The 25723-nt window shown below is 43.4% G+C and overlaps 1 protein-coding gene across 1 annotated transcript; it reads right to left on the bottom strand.

Annotated features, from left to right (window-relative positions):
* Nucleotides 1–2512: 2512 nt before the first annotated feature.
* Nucleotides 2513–25271, bottom strand: MATN1 (matrilin 1). The gene is made up of 8 exons (XM_009963968.3): nucleotides 25132–25271; nucleotides 21643–21989; nucleotides 13483–13705; nucleotides 10828–10953; nucleotides 10125–10538; nucleotides 8044–8196; nucleotides 5419–5499; nucleotides 2513–3876 (listed from the first exon to the last, which is right to left on the bottom strand). Exons 1-8 carry the CDS (start codon nucleotides 25217–25219, stop codon nucleotides 3827–3829), a joined length of 1482 nt encoding a protein of 493 aa, XP_009962270.1. The 5' UTR covers nucleotides 25220–25271; the 3' UTR covers nucleotides 2513–3826.
* Between the last annotated feature and the right edge of the window lie 452 nt (nucleotides 25272–25723).

Below are 25723 nucleotides of genomic sequence, written 5' to 3'. Positions count from 1 at the left end.
GAGAACTGTTAAATATTTCCATCATCTCTGATGTTTTCTGGGTTATACTTGAACCTGGTTTCAAACAGGGAGAGACAATAGGATCAACAACTCATTAGGCAACAGTGAAAAGGTGATACATAGTCTTGTCTGATCAACTGCTGGGCTTCCAGATCTCCTCATCCACAACTCATATGGATCCACTATTCCTGACTCAAGGGCATGAACCATTACAGCCCTATATGTTCCCCCTTATTCTCACACTTACCTCCTGGATTATTTCTCACTTGCTTCCTCACCAGTCCCTTCCATAGCTTGTTTCTGTAACACTTTCGATCCGCATGAATACAGGATCATAGGATCACGGAATGGTTTGGGTTGGAAGAGACTTTTCAAGGTCCTCTCGTCCAACCCCCCTGCACTGAGCAGGGACACCTCCAACTAGATCAGGTTGCTCAGAGCCCCGTCCAGCCTGCCCTTGAATGTTTCCAGGGATGGGGCATCTGCAGCCTCTCTGGGCAACCTGTGCCACTGTCTCACCACCCTCATCATAAAAAATTTTTTCTGTGTATCTAGTCTGAATCTACCCTGTTTTAGTTTAAAACCATTACCCCTTGTCCGATCACTACAGGCCCTACTAAAATGTCTGTCTCCCTCTTTTTTATAAGCCCCTCTAAGTACTGTTTGGCTGTAGCACGGTGCTGATACACAATGTTATTCAACAGCAAGGTGAGATTCTGCAATGTGTCGGGAGCTCAGCTGTTGATAGTCCTTGGTAAAAAGAGAAGTTGAGAACCAGAGCATGTGGAAGCTTCTTTTCTTCTGCTTACTGCAGAGATTTTTCTTGTCCCATTATAAATATGTTATCTTTAAAATGGAAAGTGATTCCACTAAACTGGGAAAAAGATTCCTTGGATGGCAGTAGAGGCGACTCAGTTGCCCTAGGTGAGGTGTTTAAAAGTTAGTTGTGTAGGTCTTAAGGAGTCATTATAATCTATAAAGAGAAATAGGCTCAGGTGCTGCTTTGTTGCACTAGATTGCGCATGCTAGATACTCCTGACAAGCATGCCTTTTGGTATCTATTTCTATTGAGAAACAACTATAACATGAGTGGCGCAATCTTAGAGGTCTAGATTTTATATGTGTAAAATTAGGTGACAGAATTATTATCCCTAGAAGTTCAGGGGTTGGTAGGGGATACTCTGGAGTCTGGGGTATACAAGATTTGACTGAGGACAGGGTTTTTCTATCAAGAACTGACTGCAGTCCTTGAGCTAACGCTTGGAAATGTGTTGACTCATTCATACAAGTCCAAGAGTATTGTCCTGAGTTTAAGTGAGTGGTGGGGATTTTTGGTGGCAGGGGAGGGGGCTATAAGGTGGCCCCCTGTGAGAATCTTCTCAAAGCTCCCCCAGCTCCAAGTCAGCTCCACCTCTGCACCAAAACTGAGCCAATCAGCTGTGCCTCTGTGATAATGTATTTAAGAAGGGACGTGGTGATGAGCAGTGGGACTGGTGAGGAGGAGTAGCAGCAGCTGCGTGAACACCAAGGTCAGTGGAGGAACGGAGGAAGAAAGGAGGGGGGAGGTGTGCCGGAGCAGAGATCCCCCTGTATCCTGTGGGGAGACGGCAGGGCGCCCCCCCCCCGCCACCCATGGAGATCTATGGTGGAGCAGACATTGATTTATGGCCTGTGGCTTCCGCCTGTTTGATCAAGGTGCTGTGCCTGAAGAAGGCCGGGGTCTCATGGGAAAAGGCAGCCCCGCTGCTGTAATTCAGCACTGGGAGGATTGCAGCATGCAGGGGTGTCCCACGCCGGAGCAGCTCGGGAAGGGCTGCAGCCTGTGGGAGGGACTCATGTTGGAGAAAGTTTGTGGAGGACTGTCTGCTGTGAGAGGAGGACCATGCTGGAACAGGGGGAAGAAGTCCCAGAAGCTCCCCCCACAGCAGATGGCAGAAGCGGCAGCGCTGACTGCACCCCCCACTCCCTGCCCCTGCACTGCTGGGGGGAGGAGGTAGAGATATCGGGAGCAGAGCTGAGCCCGGGAAGAAGGGTGGGGTGGGGGGAAGGTGTTCTCAAGATGTGGCAGTGCTTCTCACTGTCCTACTCTGTTAAGTGTTGTTAGTGTCTGTAATAAATAAATCTATGTTCTTGTTTTTCTTCCCCTAACAAATCTGCCTTTTGTCTGTGACCATAAAGGGTGATCTGCCCCTCCCAGTCCTATCTCGAATCCCAAGCCTGGCTCATCTGTCCCTTCGTTGGAAGAGAAGGGAGGAGTGAGCAGCTGTGTGGTGTTTGGCTGTCAACCAGGCTCAAACCACAACAAGTATAATAAATTATTTTTACTGTAAAAGAAGTTTTTTGTTTTGAGAGAAGGGTCTCAGTTTATCTATGGACCTATTTCTTCTCTTGCATTGAAATAAAATGTTGTGATGTGAGATGGAGGATTTCCCACCCACTAACAAGTCTATAAAGAGGTATTGTTGTCAGGCAACTACCTCAAAGCTTATTCAAAGAAGTAAGTTAAATTCACTTTTAAAATTTTCAGCAAACTTTTAATATTCACCCAAAACACATCTGCTATGGTGACATTTCTGAACAGGCCAAGTTATTCTATTTTCACATAGTCTCAAGTATAAATATTTTGATACAAAAAATAAAAATAAAACCCCCTCAAAACCCAACCCCTTTTGCTCACATTCAATGGTGTGCCGTCATGCCATGAATAAACACGACTTCTTCCCTCCACGCCTAGCCAGACTACAGCTGTAGATGACAGGCAGTGTTAGATGCTTCCAGTCCACATGGCTTTTTTGTCTTGCCAGTGCTGGGAATCCAGGAACAGAAGAAGAGTCTGAAAGGTGTTGAGATGAACTTGCTGGCTTTGAAGGTGCTTAGAGGTGTTGGACAAGGAAGGAGCTACTGAACTTCTGGTCAACACAGTAACGAAGGCACCGCCTTCGACTGGCAGCAGCTCCAGCAGCAGTTCCCTGTGTTTTAAGTGCTGATGAAGTTTTGTAGCTTCAGTTGAGGATGTGGAGACCAATGAGCTGAGGAGCAGGAGCACATCTCCTGGGGTTGGTGTTAACAGTACTGCCTGGCGTTATAACGAGCCACGGCCTCTGGCTGGTTGCACATTATCAGGACTTACCCAGAGCAGGTCTAGCTCAAGTGCTAGTTCACTGAGACGTTGTGAGACCATTCGCTGGCTAGGAAAGCTGAGCTTTTTTTCTTTCTATATTGCACAGCAGCTATGGATAAACCTAACTAGCAGCAGCATCCTATCCTATCTTGTCTGCAACGCACACTCAGAGATCATTACTATATTTCACCTACTTACTGACAAATGCATCATGCTTACAATAATAAGCTGATCAGCGGCTTTGATGTTTTACACTCAGCATCTGAGTTGATATTAAGTCACTTTGACTTTTAAATTAAATTATTTCATGCATAGAAACAAAAGATGCAGAAGAACACAGCAAGGATTCACAGAACTCGTAATCAAGTACTTATTAACACACGTATATATATTAAGCTTTAAATCAAAACCAAATCTTTCCAGTTTTTTTAATATATGCACTCTATATAATGCAACAAACATTAGCATGATCTAACTCTCGGTCACACACAGTGCTCCGCCTGTTTTACAATGTCTGCTCTACTGTTATACTTCTTCCCTTTTAAACAAATGCAGGTAGACTAGACTCTTTAAAAAAAAATACAAGACTCTTTTAAAAAAATACAAGCTGGCCATAGCACTGTGACTGAGCTGCCCTCCGCTACAAGTGAAGGGGTTCTAGTTTTGTCACATTAGGAAGGAGGGAAATAATATTGTTTTGGGATGTTAGATGATCTTGTTCTCCAGGGCTTCAATCCTTTTTGCCACAGCTTCCAGTGAGCAAGAGTTAAGGGGAAAAATGACAGTGCACGTTAGTGATTCATTGTTCAAGTCCTCCCCTGGCTTGCAGAACAGATAACGAATGGCACTACCTTGCTGGGAGCAGGCAGCAGAGGAATGCTCTCATCATCTACTCTGGCATTTCCAGAACTGTTCAGGCTGATGAACTTTTATTGAAGGTAGAAATTGTTTGTGCATGCACACATACTCACATGCACCTATACATTTACTAAGAGTAAAAAATGTGGGAATGATTGGACTGCATTTTGAGTGGTTGACAGAGAATTCCTGACCTTGAGCATATGGGTTGTGTGAAGAGTGGAGCAGAGTGCTTTTCTCAGAGTTACACAGTGTGTCTCAAATTTCTGCTCTTTTCATTAATTGCTTTTCATGATGTGTCTGGGAGAAGCAACACACTGAGTGATAACTACTGATTTAGTCTGACCTTTTGCATAACGTAAGTCATGGATTTCACTCAATTTGAGTTAAAAAGTAGAAAAAATACTCTTCAGCTAACATAGCAAAGCACAGAAATGTGTGAATAAACTAGAACATTGCTTTTAAAATTATATTCTCTCTTTATTCTCAATAACGAAAAATCTCCCCAGCCCTGTGTGAGCCACCCCAAAGTTTCACTAATTCCTCTCTTCATGAGAAGTTTGAATCTTATTCACAATTTTTTTTTATTGTTTCTCTTTCAACCACTTATTCATGGTCTTTGTGCATATGACAGGACCCAGCATGGCAGAATGCCATTCCACAAACTCAGTTCAGATGGGATCCAATTCACCACACTGGAGATGTCTGCAGCGAGCAGTTACATGAGAGTTAATCTCTCAGAACTGAGTTTTAGCCAGCTGGGAGAATTTGGACCTACCCATCTGACTATTGGACCTATAAATCTGAATTTATCCAGACCGCAAACTACACAGTCAGAGGTGGTTTGCTGTAGAAGACCCTCTTTCCCTTCAGTGCTGTGAAGGAGTTTAGGCAGCCAGCTTGGATGTTTGCATTGTAAGCATTTACCATCATAAAAAGAATCCCATCCATGGAGCTTTAATGACTCAGTGAACCAGCTGCATGTGTGAACCAGTGGTTTTGTCTGCTCACAGTCCAGTGTTAGCCACTTCTGCTCTCATTCTGGCCTGCTTTGCAGGACCTGCAGCTTGCAGAGGTAGCAGCATCATCCCATGCATGACCCATGTGTCCACACATGTCACATTGGCATCATTTAAGCACCTTTCTAAAAACTGACCTAGGTCTTGGTGCCTACAGCTCATTGCTGTCTTGTAATGGTATGACACGTTCTACATGGACTCTTTTTTTTAGGGTCTACTTATTCTGTGTCACACCAGTAGCTACTCACTCTGGTGCAGGGACTCTGGTTATACACATTCATAACCCAAGTGTCTTGTTTCTCAGCTTCCTGAACACCTACCTAATCTCCTCCCCCCACAAGTAGACTTTCCCCACTGGTCCTTCCAGAAAGAACAACCAAACCCACTGAGTTCTGAACAAAGACAGATTCTGAAGGATATATTTCTGCTGCAATGAATTTATGATGTCTTCTACTTTTGTCTGGAACTTCACAATAGATTTACATTCACATGGATCTTCCTCTGTGGATCAGAATATCAAGAGGATGAGTTAAGTGGCACAAAAAAAAAAGGATTAAATCAAATCACTGTGAGAAGTGAAACAAAGCAATCATTATTTTCTTTATCAGAAACAGGAAGGAAATAAAAATATCATTCCTTCTAAATATCTGACTGCTCACTTCTGGCTTTATCTTCAGACAAGTAAAGAATCTCACATTTTCTTGCTATACAGGCCAGGCTCTGTGCACAGTCTTTCCTGGATTTCTAGTTTCCTCAAAAGCCATTGAGCTCAACCACTGGTGCTTAAAGTTTGCCCCAAACATCTGAATCTGACCAAATACAGTGCTCAAACCAACCTCTGTCTTCCCAGTAACATCACCATAATGGTCCATACACTTATTTTGTGAAATAAAAATGAGGGCAGTCTTTACCATCTGAGAGCCAAGAGCTGTTTGAGCTTTGCTTCAGCACTCCATTTCTTGAGCAGGTGGAGCAATGTGCATTAATCAGTTTGCTAATCTATGTCAATAATTTGCATATGTTCTTTGAGAAAAATTAACTTAAACTGGAATAGGAGCAAAAAAGGGTGATAAGATGACTGAGAAAAGAATGGAGATGTTTACAAGACCACACTAAGTCAGCTCAACTGCCTAGCAAATGGAAGGAGTAAATAGGAGAAGGACTTCTTAAAGGAAAGGACATGGCTTGCTCAAAACCACAACAGGATTAAACCAGCCTTGGGTAAACTAAAACTGGCTATTAAGAGAGATTTCTAGCCATCTGTTGATAAATACAAGCGGTACTGGAAATCAAACAAATAGAAAGCTTTTCTTTCCTTTTTTTTTTTTTAAAAAAAAAACACCTGAAATGTTAAGATTTTACAAAAATTTACTTTTTTGCAAACAAATACGTTTTCTGAATTTTTTTTTCTTTTGAATGCTGAAGCCTAAATATATTTGCTTTCTTGACAGATATTTAAATACATTGGGGGGTTTTAATATACCTCCTATCACCTTGTTCTTGGATCAACTCTTACTTTTTAAAGTAGTCATGGCAAAGAGAGTCTCTGTCTTGCAAGCCTGGCTACCAGGCTCTGCAGACACAGGACTGTGGAGAGAGTTGTCCCTCTCAGACTTCTCCAGGAGGAAAGGAAGGTCCCATCTTTAGTATTCTAGAGAACAGGGCACTTGTTCAGCATGACCCAGGAGATCCATAAGGATGCAAGGAACTGAATCTGATTTTCCCGAGGCAAGGCCCCCAACTTCCCAAGTACTTTTTCTCCCTAATACACACTCAAGGAGAAAAACAGATGAGTCACTTACTGCCAACCCACTAATATTTACATGGATATTTTTTGGTTTTGGCACAAATAGTCAGGTTAGAAATTGCAAGGAAAAGGAAAAAAGAAATTTACATTTGGCAATGTGTATTATTTCATCCGGTTTATGCCATAGAGCGTCTCCACATGCCATGAGAGAAGTGGAGATCTCTGCATCGTGTGGGTCCATGGGGCACTGAAGAGCAGGTCTATACACTCATGGGAAGTAGTGCTGAACTTGGCAGAGCTCTCTTGGGAACTAAATGAGCCCCGTCAGAGCTCTGTGCAATGTATCTTGCTGGGACCTGGAAGGAAATATTTGCCTAGCAGGATAAAAGAGCCTGAGCACCTGGACTCAACAAGAGTGCCAGGTTCCTGATGAGCCTGGCAGTGTAGCTCTCAGAAGTGCTGAAAGGTATTCAATGTCTTAAATGAAGCCTGAGTGTTTGGGATTCACTATGATCTGCCTGAACAAGCAGATGCATTGGAAAGGGCCAATATTTCATAGGAGGCATAGGATTCTTTCAAAACAAAAATCTAAAATAAGTGTAGTAGTTCTTTTTTTAATAATTTTTAGACTCAAGTTATTTACAGGTCAACGTTCTTTACATTTTATGTTATTCTTTACCTCCTCTTGTCATGCCTGTCTCCCACTTAGTCCTCTCTTGGCCTTTGCTTCACTAGGTTATCCAAATATGAGCAATTTAGCATTCATGCTACCCAAATTCGGACATCTAAAAGTCACATAGAAGATACTAAATGCTTATTTCCACTTGAAACATGCCACCCCTGTGGTGCCTGTTTGACTGTAGAAGCAGCCAGTGGTTGTCAAGCTTCAACTCAGATGTCCAGTTTTGTGATGATTTTCAAATTAAGCCAAATAAATCAATCCTTAGCTTCTCTTTTAAGAGCATCTCTTCCTTCCTTTTGGCTATTCTCAGGATCTCATACAGCCTGAGTTCATAATTTCTGAAGAGGACAGTGGAGAAAGGGAGAAAGGTGGAGAAAAAGGGAAAACAAAGGCAGTTTGTGAGAAGGGGAGATGGCTGAGGTGTAGGGTGGCTGTGGTTCAGGTAACCACCCAAAATGTTGATGTCTCATGATCCTGCCATATACTCTGCCAACTCAATGCACTGAGAACAGAGAGCTTTTTGTAACATCCATCTGACGGGGCATTTTTGTCCTTCTGCTTCCAGCCTTCAAATACTGTGACTAAATCCCCCCTCTCCCCAATCCCCCACTCTCACCAATGCAGATTTTCATTTGTAGCTTCTTCCCGATCTTGCTGATGGTTCTGAAGTCAGCTGTGTAGAAGTAGTGCTCGGCTACTGGTTCTGAAGCAATTTCCCTCAGCTCATCCTCAACTGCGTTGCCGACTCCCACAGCAAACATCCTAAAGCCTGTGAGCAATGGGAGCCTGTCAGTCGGACAGCCACGGAGCATGTTGCTATTATGGTATCCACCCCACTGTCAGTTTGTACATCCTTGCTCATCTTCTGGACCCCCGGTCTCCACACAGCTCTGCAGATGTTAACTGCAAAATGAACCCCCTTACCCTCTACTATTATAGCCTTCTTTCAGCCAGGTTGGCGAGGGTTCCAAAATATTTTTGCAGGCAAAGTCTTACTAGAATTATCCAGCCAATGACCACTATCACCACAAGAACAATGTTTTGGAGATACAAGAAAGGACAGATGATCATATCATAACACCCTGACAGGATCATGCATCCAACTAATATGGAAGTGATAATATAGTAAAAGGAAACAGTGGAAGTTTTCAAAATAGCCTGCAGTCACCATTAATCAGCCTACGTAGTGACAAAGTCCCCTGTGCAACGGAGCTCTGTGGTTCACCAAAACTGTAGCTAAATCTCTTTCTAAAATTGCAACTCATATAGTCTGTCAACAGCAACCCATACTGTGGGTTAAGAACATGTCCAGGTACTGTGCTTCACTGTCAAGGGACTGATTGGCCACCTCTTGCTTAAACCTGTTTCTATTGAACTGAACTGCAGTTTTGCCATTAACTTGAATGGTGATTCTAGTTAACCCCTGTTTTGAAATATTTCTTTCTACTTGTCCATGTCCAGACACTGATAATGCTTTCCCCTCCTCCCCTTTTTGTCCTGTCTTTCTCCCTCTGGATGTATCCAATACTTGTTTTCTTCGAAGCTCAACTCATGGAGCTTGTTTGGAGTCTAGTTATAAGCACCTTGTTATTTATCCCACTGAAATAACTTATGAACAGATGCTAGAGATTTCTGTGTAGGGACAAAATAGGATTTAAAAAGAAGGCATAAAGTTTTATCATCACAGAGGAATAAATTCTATACATACAGTTTATAAGGACCTTTTGATTTGTAAGAGCTGAACATCCACATAACATGTCAAGTTGCTTTGTAAACATCAGCTTTTCATCAGCTCATACCTGACCTTTATTATTATATGCTAGCCCTTAGTCCCATCTAGTGGTCGAGACTGAAGTTAAAAGGAATTAAAGGATTTAGCAATTCATGAGCGTATTCACAAGAGCTGAATCCATTTAACGCAGAGATGTCAGGAGACTGGGAACTTGCTCAGGAGGTCAGCAAAGGGGCAGATCTCAAGATATTTATACTTCACAGTGTTTAGGCACGTAAATATATCAATATGTAGCCACTGTGCACTTTTAATATTCCAGCAGAAGTTGAAGAAAGTTTCTTATTAATGTGCCTGGGATTTCAACAGGGAGTCCATGGATACTCCCTTAATTTGTATTTCTTCTTTGTTTATTGTTTTATTTCTTCTTTTTCTTTTCCAGGCCTTAAGGCTGACACAGCCAAGCCACAACTCTCGTTGGCCCTACAACTCTCATTATTCCCCCAGGGACTCTCTGATGGTCGCCTTTGCCTCACCATGAGTGCCACTGATGCTGACCTGACTTTCATTACCAACATCAGAAGAAACCTCAGCTTTTCCCTGCGGTTTCCTTCACATTTGTGCAAAGTATGCTAGACCAGTGCACATCCCATACCAAGTGTGTGAAACTCCATCCTGCTCAGCAGAGACACCTCCAGCAGACTTAGACCAAAGACATAGTGGGGCTGTGGGAACACAGACCAGCTGCTGGCAAACCAAGATTCATCTGAACCCCAGCCAGAGTTGCTCCAAGTTCTTTATGAGCATGCAAGTATAGTCAGACAACAACTCAACAAAGTCACTCTATAGTTACCTGTTTCTATCCTAAGTAAGAGACATCTCCAGGGAAAGACCCATACCTAGGTTGATACTGGATTTACTACCTGGTCCAAGAGATAAACAAGACAGTCAGAATTTAGTAGACCTACCTAAGTCTTTGGCTTTCTTAGCAGCATCAGTGATGTAATCTTGTGACCGTCCATCAGTGAAGACTATGCCCACCTTGGGGACCCCGGGCCTAGCTCCATTGATGATGGAAAAGGAACTGTCAATAAGGTATTTCAGAGCCTGGCCCGTCATTGTTCCTTTCTCCATGTAGGCCATTTTCTTGACTGCTGCTTTGATGTCCTTCTTGTTCTTGAACTGCCCCAGTGGAAACTCCTGTCTGACAGAACTGGAGTACTGAACCAGGCCAACTTGGGCCTGTTTGTCTGACACTTCCAGTGAGTCCACAATTTGGTTGATGAACTTCTTCACCAGCTCAAAGTTCTCAGGCCTCACACTCTTGGAGCCATCGATCAGGAAAACAAGATCCAGAGCAGATCCTGACCCACCACTGCAAGCTAAAGCAAAATATGAGAAGAGGGCAAAAGAATACAGCAACTAAGATCCCAATTAATTATGTAGGAAAATATAACCCTAGAGTAATTTTATCACTAATGAAATAGGTTTACTCAATCAAAACTCATCAACAGTTCACAGTAATGTTTTAAAAATAATTCTTGGTTATAAGTGCATGGTTTCCTTTTCTGCCTTTTCTGAACAGGACATATCTACCCTGTCTCAACCTTATCCCCACCATACCACTGCAGATCACAGCTCGGCTCAGTGCAAATGAAAATCATTACATACCACTGCAGGTCTTCCCATCGCTGTTCAGTGTGAAACCCTCTTTACAAGCACATTTGTATGTTCCTGGGGTGCTGATACAGATTTGCTCACAGTCATGGTCTCCAGTGGCACACAGGTCTGACACCACTGCAAGAAAAGGTGCAGATTAAAATCAGAGACTATGCCAAGGCTTCTCAACCCAGACCCTCCTCAGCCCATGCACAAAGCATGATATTTGTCCCACACTCTCAGTGATAACTAAATACGCTCTGCAGCAAGACAAAACAGAGGTCATTACTCTGGGATAGTGACTGAGATACAAGAGGCAAGGAGAAATTTTCCCAGGTCTCCTGACTCCAAGGCACAGCCAGGACTAGAAATAGTCTCCAGACTGAGGGCAAGAACCATCTGTCTGTTGAGCATATCACAATATACTTCACTCTCCAAAGCTACTGGATTATATCTGGTTTCCAACCTACCATCTGGGCTGGCCAATACCCAATCTTTCAAGGTATGTAGTACGATTATGATTAGCGAGTTCAGCCCCATGTACAGTTGTCTTTTCTGGATGGGATTCATGTGCAAACATACTTGGAATTCACTTCAGAGCTACCCTCATATGTGCAGCTTTCAGATTCGCTCTTTACAAACATTTCTGCCTGCTGATCTTAACCTGGATCTGACTTCTGAGATGCTGAGCAAACAGAAGCTGAATTGCACCAGTCTGAGCCAGCAGCATTCAGTGACTGACAATACTGTCACAGCTACAGCAATGATGATGGAAAACAAACGCGAAAGTAAACAGATCTGGTTGAACAAATTCATTTACAAATACGAGGGAAATCTGTGCAGAAAACTGAGCATTGAGTTCTATCAAAATGATGGGAGGTGGCGCAAAGTCTTTCGAAGTTAAGGGGCCTCTATTCATTATTTCAAGATGTTTGTGTTCTGCTCTGTATGTATGTTGTACTTCTTCTGGCCTTCCAGTTCATGCACCTGCATCTTGTGCCAACACTGGTAGATCTTTCCAGCATGTATGTAGCATATCATTAGGAATATTACTATGCGGATGGCATAACATTGGGCTCTCAGGTTGAGTTCTTTGAAGACTACAGAGATATTGTTAGTCTAACTAGTGGCTGGATTGCCAAGGGTCTCCCTTTTCCCCATGTGTTTGTTGAGCATTATGGGAAACAGCTTGGACAGTGCTGCACAGTTCTTCCTGCTGTCAGTACCCACAAACTGTGCTTTGCAAGAGCAGGTGGTGTTTGGGTACATCTCCAAGGACGGTTTTGTGCAGCTGCTTGCATAGCACGATAACAGCCCACTTGGCAGTTAATATGGTGCTATTCTGTTAGCTGTAATAATCCTTAGCACAGCACTTCCCTTGGATGCATCTTTGAGGGTTTTTATCATGGGGAGAACTTTCTCATCTGAATGTTACAATTTTGAAAAACAAGGCACAGAAAGGACTTTTTTCTCTTTATTTTATTGAATGAAACCAATGCCAGAACTTCAAAACACATTGTCTGGCCTCTCCCTCTCTGGCTGACTCCTGACTCCAGGGCAGCCAACACAAACTCCCACAAATATTCATGGCCTGGATGCCACCTTCTCAGCTTTTGTTTCTATCCCTCTTTTAGTAAGAAGTATTTGTTCCCCACTTTCATGAACTTCTGATGCAGCGACACCTGATTATAATACATGACTCACTTTATATTCAAAAATTTCCTCCTTCCTACAGAGAAGGAAATTTTCCTTGACAAAAAGCTACTCACCCCCATCATTTTCAGCTTGAAAGTTGAATCATGAAATTTTACACCTCTTGAAGAAATTGGTATCGGAGAGTTTTACAGGTCCATCTGTGTGTATGTGTTTGCAATGCCTTGCCACAGGCACTGTGGTGTATCACACCTTTTAAAAAGTGTTGCCACACGTCTGTGCTTCAACAAGATGGGTGTGCAAAACCCCCAGGCCTCTCTTGCTGACACATAAAATGGATATTTATAGACCACCTCCTACAGTCTTGTGGGTACGTTTGAAAGTAATAAAGCTTTTTCACTCCATTCACCAGTTCGTGTAGGAGTGACTGTGTTTGTAGGATAGTCAGGCTCTTTTTATGTGCTGTGCAGAAAGACATTAGATACTGCACCAGCCAGGAGAGTTTCCTGCCTAACAAAGCTTGCAAAAACAGCAGCATATTCAGACAAAGGCAGTTCAGACTCTAGCAGGGAAGCGAAGCCATCCCTTGCGTAACTGGGAGTTCAGAAGACAATGCTGATGGGGGAAATTACAAGCCAGAATCTCAGAACTGCCCAGGTAGGCTTAAACATAAGGGCAATGCTTTCAGCTATATAAAGATCATGTTTTCCAGGTTATTTTACAATGCCTCAAAGAGTATGTGGGTCATGTTTACAAACTCTTCTGTGCCAATGATGTCTGGAGACTTCTTTAACTAAAAGTTGAAATTTCCTAAACAAACCCTGCAATTCTCAAAAGGCAACTTCAGAGAACATCTGTCTTCCATACTGGTTCAAGCTCCTTCAGACCCAAGTACTTGGAACAAGGAAGCAGATGGATGAAGGCTGATCACACATACAACCTCCATGTGAAAAACTTGCTGGCAGCCACTTGCAGCTCTTGGCTAGGAACCCGGGGGTTGCGGCAAGGACTTACCACAGAAAGCTTCTTGAAACTTGTGGGTCAGCTTCTCTATAACACTGTAGCTCTCCACATAGTCCACATGATCATCCAGGGGCTCACTAGCAATTTGCCGCAGCGTGTGCATGTCCACCCGGCCGACCCCGATGGCAAAGATCTCGATGCCAGCTGCCCTGGCCCTTGCTGACACATCCTGCACTCCATCCTGGGGCCGTCCATCGGTCACGACGATGGCCACCTATGTGGAGTGGGGCAGAGGGAAGGTGTGTGCTTGAGTGGGCATTAATAGCACTATTGCTTGTGGAACAGGCTAGGTTAGTAAAGAAGGTTGCACATTTCTAAAATTAAAGAAAAAGGAAACGCCTCCCCTTCTTCCCATTCTTCCTGAGATCACGCAAGCCATTCTTTTATGTGGGGTTTGCTTCCTTCTGAGCTGGAAAGGTTAAACTGCCAGGGACCTGACTGATTTAATTAAGGAACAACTGGTGCATCTTGCCCCTAAGGAAACCAAAGTAAAGGTTATGTTCTTCATACTCAAACAAATGCTCAAATCAAACTTTAACTATCTTCATGAACCCCCAGCTGACACTAAGGACAACTCTAACTCGGTATGGGACTCTGAAGAATCTCAGGAAATGTCATGGAAACATCATGAGATGAAGACTTTGCACCATTTTATAGATGGAGAAGCTGACACAGAGTGGGGAAGAGATCTGCCTAAGGTCACGATGTGTGTCAGTGCCTGCCATGATTTCTGATTCCCGGTTCCACAATAAATAGCAGAGCTGAAATCCTACACCTACTAACATCAGCATTAAAATGACAGCTGGTTTAAGTGGGAACTGGATTTCACTTTGTGTTTGATTGAGCCCTGAACCAGCAGAAAGCCACCAAGAGTCCTGCTCCTGATACTAGTTTGTCCATTTTCCTCTATTTCTCTTCCAACAGGTGACATTGTCACAAAGCCTTAATTTTTGTTCTTTGCTAATTCATCTGCTCCTGCCACTTTTCCTTACAAGTGTTTTATTGTGACACCACCGACAGCTCCAGAGCAACTGACTGGGTTGTAATGCAGCATGAAGAAATATGATCAGCAGGAGCAGGTGAGTTGCTAAGCAGAAAAAACCTTCACATCACAAGAAAATATCCTCAGTAATATAGAAAGTAAAGACACATCAAATGAAAAAGGCAGAAAAAAAATCTATCTGGCAGGAACAGTGAGTTTGAATGAGCTATCATCTGGTCATTAAGGCAGTATTTGCCATTCTCCCCTATGCCATATATGCTCTCCATCTTTCTGAAGATAAAATCAGTCCCATCAGCTACCCAGTTAGGACAGTGTGATGGCTGTTTTACATCCTCAGGTGGAAAAAAGTCATCTTGGGTAAGGTCAGGAGTGGGGTTCCTTGTCCCACACGTCCAGGGGACACTGTCTGTGCAGATGAAGTGTATCCTTCCCCCTCTGCCCAGGCTTCAGCTGAGGGATGGCTGAATGCTGCAGTCATCTGCCTCAGAGTAATACTGCAATACTAAAGTAATTTGCTGTCCCATTCAGAGCTTTCCTTGTATGCAAAATATGGGTGAACCAGGAAAAATGCAGAGCTTTTCAATCTGGTGCAGGTCTGTAAGTTCAGGTGTTTATCTGCACTTTCTAAGGGCTACAAAACTGAAAATTCCTAGTAGCATCACAGTTCTGTAGCTGGTTGCTTCAGCGGGAAATAAATACATAAATTCAGGTATTTCTCTTCTGCTTGTAGCCATAATAAGGAAAAGTGTCACCTGTGGCAGATGTCAGTGTGTGTTGTAAAGGGGAGCGAACACGACAATCGAAGATCAACCAAAAGGAGCACAGGGGCTGTTTCTGGCCCAGCAGCCGGGCAAGGAGCGGGGCCAGCCATGCAGTTGTGCTTTCTGCCAGGAGAGAGAGCCCTCGCCTCAGCCGCTCAGCTCTGCTCCCTGCAGAGCAGCAGCTCTGAGATGGGGGCTGCCAATTAAAGCTTATCAAAAGCCAACCTGTCAGGAAACAAGATGTGTTATCAAGTAGCTTCTGTGAGCAACACCACCCTATAAACAGGTTTCTGTCAGTAGCTGAGTATCTTTTGCTTGGTGTTTGTCACAGGATGGAGATGTTGCACGTCCTCCTGGCATTTCTCTGTCTAAATAAAGTGATTCTCCAAGTTTAATCAGTTCCTTTGGTTCTTCACGTCCAGGGTGGCATCTTTACATGGGTCTGAGCCCCAGATACGACTCAAGAGGTGCCTGGTAGCAGCATCGACATCTGGATCTGATGGAAAATATCTTCATAATGGATCTGTGTGAAAATCTACTATAGAGCTCTCAAAAGTCCTGTTGCTTCTGACCTGCTGTTGGAGAAAACAAAACTCAGGAGTAAAACCAGTCCTGATCAGGCATCTGTAATTAAGCAGTGAACCCATGGCTAAAGTGAATGTAACATGAGTCAGGCCAAGCACCAACCAGCCAGGGAGCCTGTCTGTGACTATGACCAGGACCAAGTGCTTACAGAAATAGTGTCAGAAATAGAACAAGTATAAAGTGATCTTGTTATCATATATAGTTATCTTGATAATCGGAAAACCCTGGTTTTTTCCTTAGGATTCCCCCTCTAGACATTTGCCATCCCTGAGAGCCTGAGGCAGTAAGTTCCAGCATGAAAACAAAACAATGTCCCTTTTTTTTTATTATTAAAAAAAAAAACCAAACCTACCTCCAAATTATTTGCAGTCACAAGATCTCTGTAATTCTCTGTGTTATGACCTTGTCTCATTTAAAAGGTTGAGAGTCCTGGTATGTGCCTTGTTTGGTAAAGAACAGGAGACAGATTGGAAGAAGGGAGCAACTGCTACAGCCTGGAGAGACTGACACTGCTCTGCGGCGGAGGGCTTGTGCTGGACTCAGCAGGTAGCCATGTGAGAAGAATTAAGAAAGGGTGAGTGCTTTTGCATCTCAAATAGCTGAACAGGATCTCCAGTTTTGCTCTAACGAAACTCAGACACTTTTGCTTTTCAAGGTCAAAACTTTTACTCATTTTAACTACCACCTTTTGTTTTCCTGTGAATTCCTAACTTTCTGGATCTTTCTTGTGTTACTTCAGTGATATAGAAATCCCCCATGTTCTCATGACACAATTTATTCTTAGTTAACTAAGACAGGAGAGTATTCACCAGCATCCCTAGGTATCCGTATTTCAGGGTTGCCATGTATAGGCAATCCAGCAGCTAATGAGGTAGCTGTGTCTCATTATGCAGTGTATAACATGAATGTTGTAACAGCATTGAAATGGGAATTGGGCAGAAAGTTGAATAAGCCCTTGATTTTCTCAGTGATTTGACAATCTATTTGTTGTTCCTCCTAAAGAAAGATAAAAGCAATTGGGCACCCCTGTAGTTTTTGATAAAAGTCTAAACAGACTTTACTTGAGCCTCTACAGCAATAAATAGTGTTTTTCCCTGTCCTGGGGTGACATTTGCCACACAGAGCACAGCAAGAACAAATGATCTTGTGATGTTTTGACCAGTGACCCACCCGGCTGACAATCATAGCACAGTTTTTCACAAAGTCTTGTGTGAAGAAGCAAGGACCATGTCCAATGTTTCTGGAAGCTTCACCTCCCTAAATTACTGTGTTACCTATTCATCCTCCCAGGCACATGATGGGGCCATCCTGAGCAGCATGAAGGTCACAGAAAGGAAACTCTTGCTGGACTTCAAGGCATCATGGAAAAGAGAGAAAATAACCAGGGAACCAAGGAATGCAAATGGTTTGAGAGTCTCCCACCTTGGAGGCATTCAAAAGCCATCTGGATGTGGTCCTGAGCAATCAGCTCTAGGTGGCCGTGCTTGAGCAGGAGGTGTTGGTCAATATGACCTCCAGAGGTCCCTTCCAACCTCAACCTTCCTTTGATTCTGTTTTTTTGACCAGATCCAAAGTGGAAGGAAAGAGGGAAAAGCCTGTAGTGATTTTTTTTTTTTTTCTTTTTTAATGCTTAAGATAAATCATGAAAATACCATTACTATTCTTCTGCTTTTTCAGATGTCCAGAAAATAAGGTTTCAAGCAGACAAAGCAACTTTAAAGTTCTTTGTACCACTGTCCACAGAAAAATTGATGCTTTAGCCATGCTACTGCAGTAAGTCAGTAAATAAATTTGACTTTGTTTCCTAAGTGTTCAGATATTTAAATTAAAGGTTTGCTTGGTGTGTTAGCATGACATAGCATCTCTTATGTGTATTGAGATGACAGGAAACCACAAAGATTGCAAAAGCATGTTGAGTAAGTTGTCTGGCAGCCCAGCTGCAGAGTAGACAAGAGCAGGAAAATAGTGCACAAGGAAAGGAGTTGCTTAACTGGTGTGGAAGAGATTAGTTACATAAAGATCCAGGCATTTTCATAGACAGGTCACTACAAATGTCTCTTCAATCTACAGTAATGGTCAGTGCTGCGTGTAAGGTGTCAGGCTTTATTAAGGAAAAAAAATAGAGACTAATATGAAAGTATTATAATAATATTGTATAAATCAGGACCGTGTACCAGTCCTGACCTAAACATGGTTGTGTTATCTTAAAATAGGCATTGAGGAATTAGATAAATTCAGGAGAAAATAAAGAAATATGGCGAGATGTCTGAGGGCTGTGAATGGATTGGGTAGTAGTCTTAGAGAAAAGTGGATCTAAAAAGATCCCATCATTTGTTCCATTTGAAAGGTAAATAATAAGAAAACCAATGGAAGCTGCCTTCACACAAGAAGACTGAAAATCAGACCTCTCCTTCAGGATCTTTCATTCATAACCCAGGTACCATTCTAGGCACAATGACTGGCCATAGGTTTCCCGTTTCTTGATTTCTCCCATCCATGGGGTGAAGATGTCTGCCCAGCTCAGACATCTGAGCACTCTGGGTGGTGCTGGACCTGTGTCAAGGTTGTGCTTAATGTGGGGTCACTGGTGCCATGGAGAGCACTGGAATTACTCTTCTGGCAATGAGCTCCTCCTATGGAAGATGACAGATACATGGGACAGTCTTAAGTCCCTTTGCTGTTCCTCTGCCACCCTCCTTTGCTCACAGGACAAGTGTTGAAAAGAAGAGAATGGCTTCAGCCACCTTGGTGCCCCTGACTACAAGTAAATCTGCAATTATGAGGGTAGAAGGGATGGAGCCTGGGGAAGAGCTCCACTGCAGTAACAGCCTTGAGTTATTAGGTCCCAAAGGCCAATTAATGATAAATTAACAACTGCCTGCAATTTCTGCTACTGTGCAGCCATACAACAACCCCCAGATTTTTTTTAAAAGAAACCTTTGTGCACTGACTGGCACCCTTCAAGCACCCTTATCCATCTATAAAAGGTGCTCAACAGCTTTGAATGGAAATCTGATGACATAAGATATGGAAACGAATGTTATAATTCCCCTAGTGAGATCTGACCATCTCCAAGGAAAGGAGAAGCATTCACCCCCTTCTTGAGTGCTACTACATTTACTGTTACATGGTGGGCAGCTACTGCTGTCACTGCAGGAGGTAGGACAAGCACATCTGAACCTCTCTCCTGCTTGGAGCTTCTGGTACTTCTGGACATTGGAACAACATTTAATGGCGTGAGATGAGAAATAAGCTTTTTTGCCAGGACATACTGAAAGTAATGAGAAGTAAATGTCTTCTTTGCATATTGATACTCAAGAACTGAAATGTTTCTGTGGTCTGGCATTCAAACTGTTGGGATTTTTTTGTTTTCTTTCTTATTAGACAATTTTTGCACTTCAATCAGAGTAAAAATTTCTGAAAAAGCAGAAATAGATACTATCACCCAGATTATTTTGTTTTGTTTTGATTTGGTTCAGCTGTCTGGTTTTGTGCTAAACAATACCTAACAAAACCAAACTTTTCCAGTTACTTTTTTCTTCTGGACAGAAATGCACTGTCTGTGTGTGGCTATGGATGATCCTGCTCAGAGGAGACCTGCAGCTCCCACTCTGCTCACTTTTTCTCGCTGTAGGTGCTTTGGCCGGGCTGCGATGGCAGGAGGAGCTGGAGACCTGTCACCTTTCCACCAGCTCCCCTGGAGCAGTTTCACTGGAGGAAACAGTTCTTTCCCATGCAATATCTGAAACAGATCTTCAATTGAGTCATCCATGGAAAAACTGGGTAGCTCTGAGCTCTCTGAGAAATTTGTTTTTTCCAAAGCCTTTTGAGAGCAGTGGGGGTGGGCAACATGGATCGCTGCTGCCTCACCTGCGACCCTGCAGCAGACTTACTGCTGCTGGGAAAGTGGGGAAAAACAAAATGCAGCTTGGCAGCAACAGGCAGTTGCTTGAAGCTCTAGAAAATAGGAGATTTGAGCTAAAAGCTGAATCCACACATAATCTCTTTGAAGTAGTACAGTCAAATGAATGAGAACAATTAGTTTTGCACTATAAAGGATTTTAACACTCTTTACTAAAAAATAATAACTGTATAATATTAATAATGCCTTGCAATCTTGCAATGATTTCTTTTAGTGAACCTCAAAGAATTTGACAAACCAAACCAATGTTACTCCTTTTGAATAAAAACCGTTGCAGTTAGGTCTCAGAGTTCCCCTGCAAGAGCTGGGCTGTTAGATTTTGCACCAGGTGACTCCTAAGCTTGAGTACTGATGTGATCAACATGGATCATCAGATGAGCGTTTCTTTCTGGAGCTGATTGTCAGTGAGACTTAGTGAAAGTTTCTTGGAGTGTGTTTTTCTCCTGTTATTACTCTTGGTTTTCTTCCTAGTGTGTCAAACCAGATTTAGGCTAAAATTCAGGGAGCTTTCCCCACAGTGAACCCCAAAATAAAAGACCATATGAGGATGGATTCATTCATATTTGCAAGTTGCTTGTAATTCAGCATGGTGAGGGGGCACATAAGACATTTAATTAGATCATCTTTGTAGACAACAACTTCATTTTTAGGGGTATCTTGTGAATTCGAGACCAGCAGATCCTTCAGGTTGCTGATTTTTGGAGTTGGCAGAAACTTACTAATGTCTGTTTTTCACTTTTCAGGATTATTTTTAACTTGCCATCCCTGGACATCTTTTCCATGTTCTGCTCAGCCTTCTCTAGAGCATCACTAGCAGTGAGATAAATGGAAAGCGACTGATATTACTAAATTGTTGTAATCAGGAGAAAAATCCCAGGCTTCCTCACTCCAACAGTTGGGCTTTTGTCCAGCTGGTGGAAAGCTCTAGCTGCTTGTTAATGCCTTTGCTTATTTTTCTGGTCCAGTCTCATAATAGAGAGCCGGTGGAGCTGGCACGGGACACAAGGGCCTAGGAAGTGCATTCACAATGTTTAGTTAAAGCACATATTGTCAAGAATATACAATCTCTATGTGCTCAGAAGAGAGTTCTCCTGATGATGGTCACTGAGCTGAGGTTTTGTTTCATTCAAAGTGAAATCCAAAGGGATAAGTGAGGTATCTGTGGAATATTTTTTTAAAGGCTGAGCTTCCTGGGCAGGGAATATGGGTCAGAAGCAGCGATGTCCATTGTAAACAAATGTAGAATTAAGCTGATCTTATACCACAGCCTTAAGTGCTAAATGGTCAGTAAAGTCTGTGTACCTGAAGAGCATACCCAGAATGGGACACATAACCATCAGCCAGCCTCTGAAAAACTGGAAGAGCCATGGAGGACACTGAAACTGCACTTTGCTTTATGTCTGTAGCTGAAGGGGGCCACGACAAAGGAAACTTTCAGAAGGTTGCCTCACTTTTTACTGTGATGGATTCTGAAGCATCTTTATTACAATGTTTTGGGGAAGAAGAGCATTGCTAATCCGAGTATGTTCATGCCTAGCAAGGCTGTCTGAGATCATCATCTGACAGCGGTATGTTGTTGTAGGCGCACTGGAAGCAGGGAGCCACGTCCCAAAGGACAGATGCTCCAAGCAGAAAGGAGAGCTAGTGAAGCTGGATTAAATTTACCCTGACAACTTCTGGCCAGCTCTGCCCAAAAGGAAGTTGAGCTTTTTTTTCAAGAAGAGTTGGGAGGTGGAAACCTGCCACCTTTGACAATTAACCCTCACTTGTCCCCACACTATCAAGGCACAGAGACCTTTCCTCCTTTTCTGATTTTTCCAGCCACTCCATGATGAGTCACAAGAAAGAAGGAGCTTTCAGGAAACAGATAATTTGCTTACCTTATTAAAATTGGGAGACCTCACCCTGGCCCCTTCTGAGTCACTAAAAGCCCGGCTGATGGCAAACTGGATAGCCAGACCAGTCATAGTCCCAGTGGAGAGCGGCTCTATCCTTCGGACGGCTTGCAGGAGCCCGGCTTTGGTTTGGTAGGTCTTGAGGGAGAACTCATTCTTGACGGCACTGGCATAATTGATCACACCCACCCGGGTGGAGTTGGGGCCCACGTCCAGACCCTCGATCACCTGGGACATGAAGACTTTGACTTTCTCAAACTCGTGTGGGCGCACGCTTCGAGAGCTGTCAATGATGAACACCAGGTCCGTAGGTTTGGTTCTACACAGGGTGCCTGGAAAGGATAAGGAGGGAGGAGAAAAATAAAAGAAAAAGAAAAGTATCCTAAGAGGGAAACAATGGTCTTGTTAGAGTAGCAGCTGAGGGTAGAGGACCTGCAGGCTTCAATCCTTTCTCTGCCTGTCTCAGAGAGGCCCAGTGAGACCACTTTAACCTAATATTTCTAAATGTTCTTTTTCCTTTCATAGGAAAGCATCTGTATGAAAAGCACAGTTACCAGTTGACAACATGTACTTCTGTGGGAGTGAGCTGATGAGATACCAGCTCTGCACTTGTGGGAGCAGGTTACCCACTTGTCACCCCAGGCTATTACTAATGTCTACATGAAACTTAATTCACTTATGGCAGCAGGGAGGGAGGAGTAAAGCTGTGAACTGAAGCCTGTGCATGCACTTCTGCATCAAACAAAGCCTCAAAAGGAGTTATCACGTTTTGGACATGGTGAAGCAATCCACATGGAAATTAATTAATGAGATTATACCTTCGTCATGCATGACCAGAAGCAGGCATGTTCAGATTCAGCTGTGAATCAAGATGCCCAGATTAACTATCTAACATACCACGAACCAGTCTCATGATTTTTAGCTAGTGGCACTAATAATGAAATAATGTAACACAGAAAAGACCAGTGCTGTTTTATTTCTGTGAGCTGGTGAGGGAGAATACAATAGAGAGATGTAGAACCATGTAATTGATAGTTAATCTCTATAACCTCATAGTAAGACATGAATATCCACTGTAGAAAGTAAATGGTATAAACAGGAAACATTAGCAATGCAAAGAGCTGAGATCCTTTTTTTTTCTTTTTTAAAGTTCTCATTTTCATGCTGTTTTCCATCTTAATTTTCAACTGTGCCAAAACATAAAAAGGACTGATATTTTTTATGATTTTCTAAATGAATTGTCCCATTTTCCCCACCAGATCGATAGCATTCTGTTCTTTTAACTTTTTTCTATCATTTAGTTTGTCTCTGTAGGGGCATCAAGTGCTCTTAATATTTGATTTTTGCAGAGAGGGACCATATAGGTTATATCATAAAGGAGATTTCTGTGGACAGATTTTTAAATGTGAGCTTTTGGGCCAACAAATCTGTTCCAAATTATGACATAAATATTATAGCTAGTCCTCGGTGTGAAATCTAATGGAGCTTTCAGTCTTTCAGACAGATGAAAATAAATACCCTGTGATATATCCATAAAGAATATAATCAGGTTAGTTTCCTGAGAGACACTAATGTTGAATCTGTTTTTGGCTCTCAGAAAGGTCTCTAAAAGATGTTGTGTGCAGAAGGGAAGCAGGCAGTGGTTACTTTGTCAGATGCTCTAGTTTCCACTAAAATTCAATATAACCTTTTCCCATATGGGTGATTTCACTTTGCCACCATAATTCATTACAGAGGAAGGAAAAACTCAGTTGGTAGTCCATCTACAGTATTGAAAATCCCTTTACTAAGGGTTGGTTATGCCCATTTTACAGATGAGAAATTAAGGTACAGAGAAAGACTTAAAGTCTTGCAATCAGTTCCTCCAGAAATAAAGTTCAAGTCCTCCTTTGCTGCTGTAGCTAATGAATCACCTCTGTTTTTAGTGACAAACCAAGGAAGAAAAGTTATTTTTTTTCCCTAGTAACAGTTGGATCCAATAGAAGTTTTGAAGTATACTTTCTTTTTTACGTGGAAGCTCTGTGATTTTTCCCTAAATATAATTTTTAACCTCTTTTTATGAGAGTGAGGTATATTTCATGGAAATGAAAAGAAAAGAAGCGATATCAGATGGCAGCTTCAGGATTTTGGCCTCTGTGATCACAGCCACGGTGCACATGTCAGGGTCTGCAGGACAGGCCTTGGTTATCTCCAGGAGGTGACAGTCAGGCACGTTTGCTCTGATTGACACCTTGACTCAGCATAGTTTATTTTAAAGTTGAATTAAACCAGAAATAAAATCCTCCTCTATTTTTAAAAATGTCCACACTTGAAGCTATTCAGGAATAGCTGAACCTCATGCACTGATTTAGAAGAAAATATCTCTTCGAGCACCTTTGCCATATTAATTAAAAGAACAGGAAACCTGCCTAGTAACTCAGAATTAAAAGATGTCTATTTTAGAAATAGCAATTGCTCACAGTAGGGCTGAGTTGAATGACCGGTCTGTTTAGTTTCCTGACTTTGACAGTGCTTAGTGGTTCTGCAGCAAAGATAACTCTCCCTTTCCAAATTACTAAGGAGAAACGGGTCAGTATATCAGAAAAACTCCCCCTCATAAGCAACAGCTAACACTGCCGTGACTGTCACGCCTATTTTACAATTGTCAGTCTCTCCAAGTATAGGCATTATGCATCATCATAAGATCATTCAAAGGTTTTTAAAACCCAGCATAAATTTTTTGCCTTGGCCACCTCTCCTGTGGTGAGTTCCCCAGTTGGCTGGAGCCCCGTGGCAGCATCCTGCCCTGGCAGAGGTGAGATGCTTCCTCCTACCAGACCCTCCAGCCCTTTCCTTTGTGTTTGGTACTTGCTGACACTAATTGCAGACTAGGACTTAGAGATTGTACAACCTAGAGAGCAGGCAGCGCATCTCTCATCTGGCTGCTCTACGGTCCACTTGGAAAGACAAACAGAGCAGGATTTTGCTCAAGAACAGAAGAAGTAAAACCTAGGAAAGGCCCGTCCTCAGCAACCTGTCTCAGACCTTCCTGCTAGGTGAGGTTAACCACAGCTTGGGGTGTCTGGCCAACTCCTTGAGCTCCCGAACAAAACCAGCCCTCTGCAGAGCTGCGGAGAGGTGTAGCAGTTTTGGAAGGCAGAGGAGAGCCCTTCTCCTGCCTGGGCCTCCTCCAGCCAAAAGCAGCGAGCCCCAAGGCTGCTGCTACGCTGGGGTTGGGGCTGACCTGATGCCACCTTTGCTGTGCCTCTGTACAGACCTCCCACTATTTCTCTAAAGCAATGTAACAGGCAGAAGCAAACACATCTCCAGGTTTTGCTGCCTTGGGAAAATATTTGAAAAAGCTCCTTTGCTTCCCTGGTTGATGTTGGGTATTTCTTCTTCCTTCATCTCCTTCCCAGACCCAAAGCAGGCTGGTGGCAAGGAGGCAGAGGACTGACACCATGCATCCCACCACTGAGCTCCCCGCTTACTTACCTCTCGGCTGTGGAGGTGCCCCGCAAACTCCATAGCTCTGGAGGAGGAGCAGCAAAGAGAGCAGCAAGGTGGAGAAAATCCTGTCCATGGCTGTGGAGGAGCCGAAGGCTGGATGCAGAGTGGCAAGCAAGAGCCTTGGCCCAGAGGTATTAACCTGCCCTTCCTCGGGGAGGCATGGGGCCAGCCCCTGACACGTGTGAAATGCCGGGGGGGCACCGAGGGGAGAGGGACAAGCAAGCAGGACTAGGAGAAAATATTGCATGAAGGTGGGGAGGGGGGAGGATGTCCAGCTCTGCCGGCCCCTATCCTCTCCACAATGGCTTCATTGCTCGGGGAAGGGATGGGAAGCTATAAAGAGACCCGAAATGGTGTGGTATGTGGGGAATCCGGGACCGTAACAGTGGGACCAGTGAAACCAGCCCTGGGGAACCAGGGTTAACCTGTCAATCACCGGCTCCCGTCTGCAAAGCCTGGCCTTTGCCGCGGTAAGCAAACGCTCTGCGGTGTGTCAGGCTCGTGTCCTTCCTCCGGCAAAGCCCAGGGAGGCGGTGGTGGTGGGAGGGGGGGGACCGGGAATAGCGTCACACAAATC

This window comes from Tyto alba, unplaced genomic scaffold (genome assembly GCF_018691265.1).
Source record: "Tyto alba isolate M040663 unplaced genomic scaffold, T.alba_DEE_v4.0 Super-Scaffold_20, whole genome shotgun sequence".
NCBI lineage: Eukaryota > Metazoa > Chordata > Aves > Strigiformes > Tytonidae > Tyto > Tyto alba.
Note: the sequence above shows the minus strand (reverse complement) of the source record. Positions and strands in the feature narration are given on the sequence as shown.

What these genes read in the sequence shown, in the direction of transcription:
- MATN1 (XM_009963968.3), bottom strand. Translation starts at nt 25,219, where the DNA reads ATGGACAGGATTTTCTCCACCTTGCTGCTCTCTTTGCTGCTCCTCCTC. An exon ending in GTTTCAAGAAGCTTTCTGTG is followed by an intron (nt 10,954 to 13,482) that starts GTAAGTCCTTGC and finishes CTTTTCTTGCAG; the next exon opens with TGGTGTCAGACCTGTGTGCC. An exon ending in CGATGGGAAGACCTGCAGTG is followed by an intron (nt 10,539 to 10,827) that starts GTATGTAATGAT and finishes ATTTTGCTTTAG; the next exon opens with CTTGCAGTGGTGGGTCAGGA.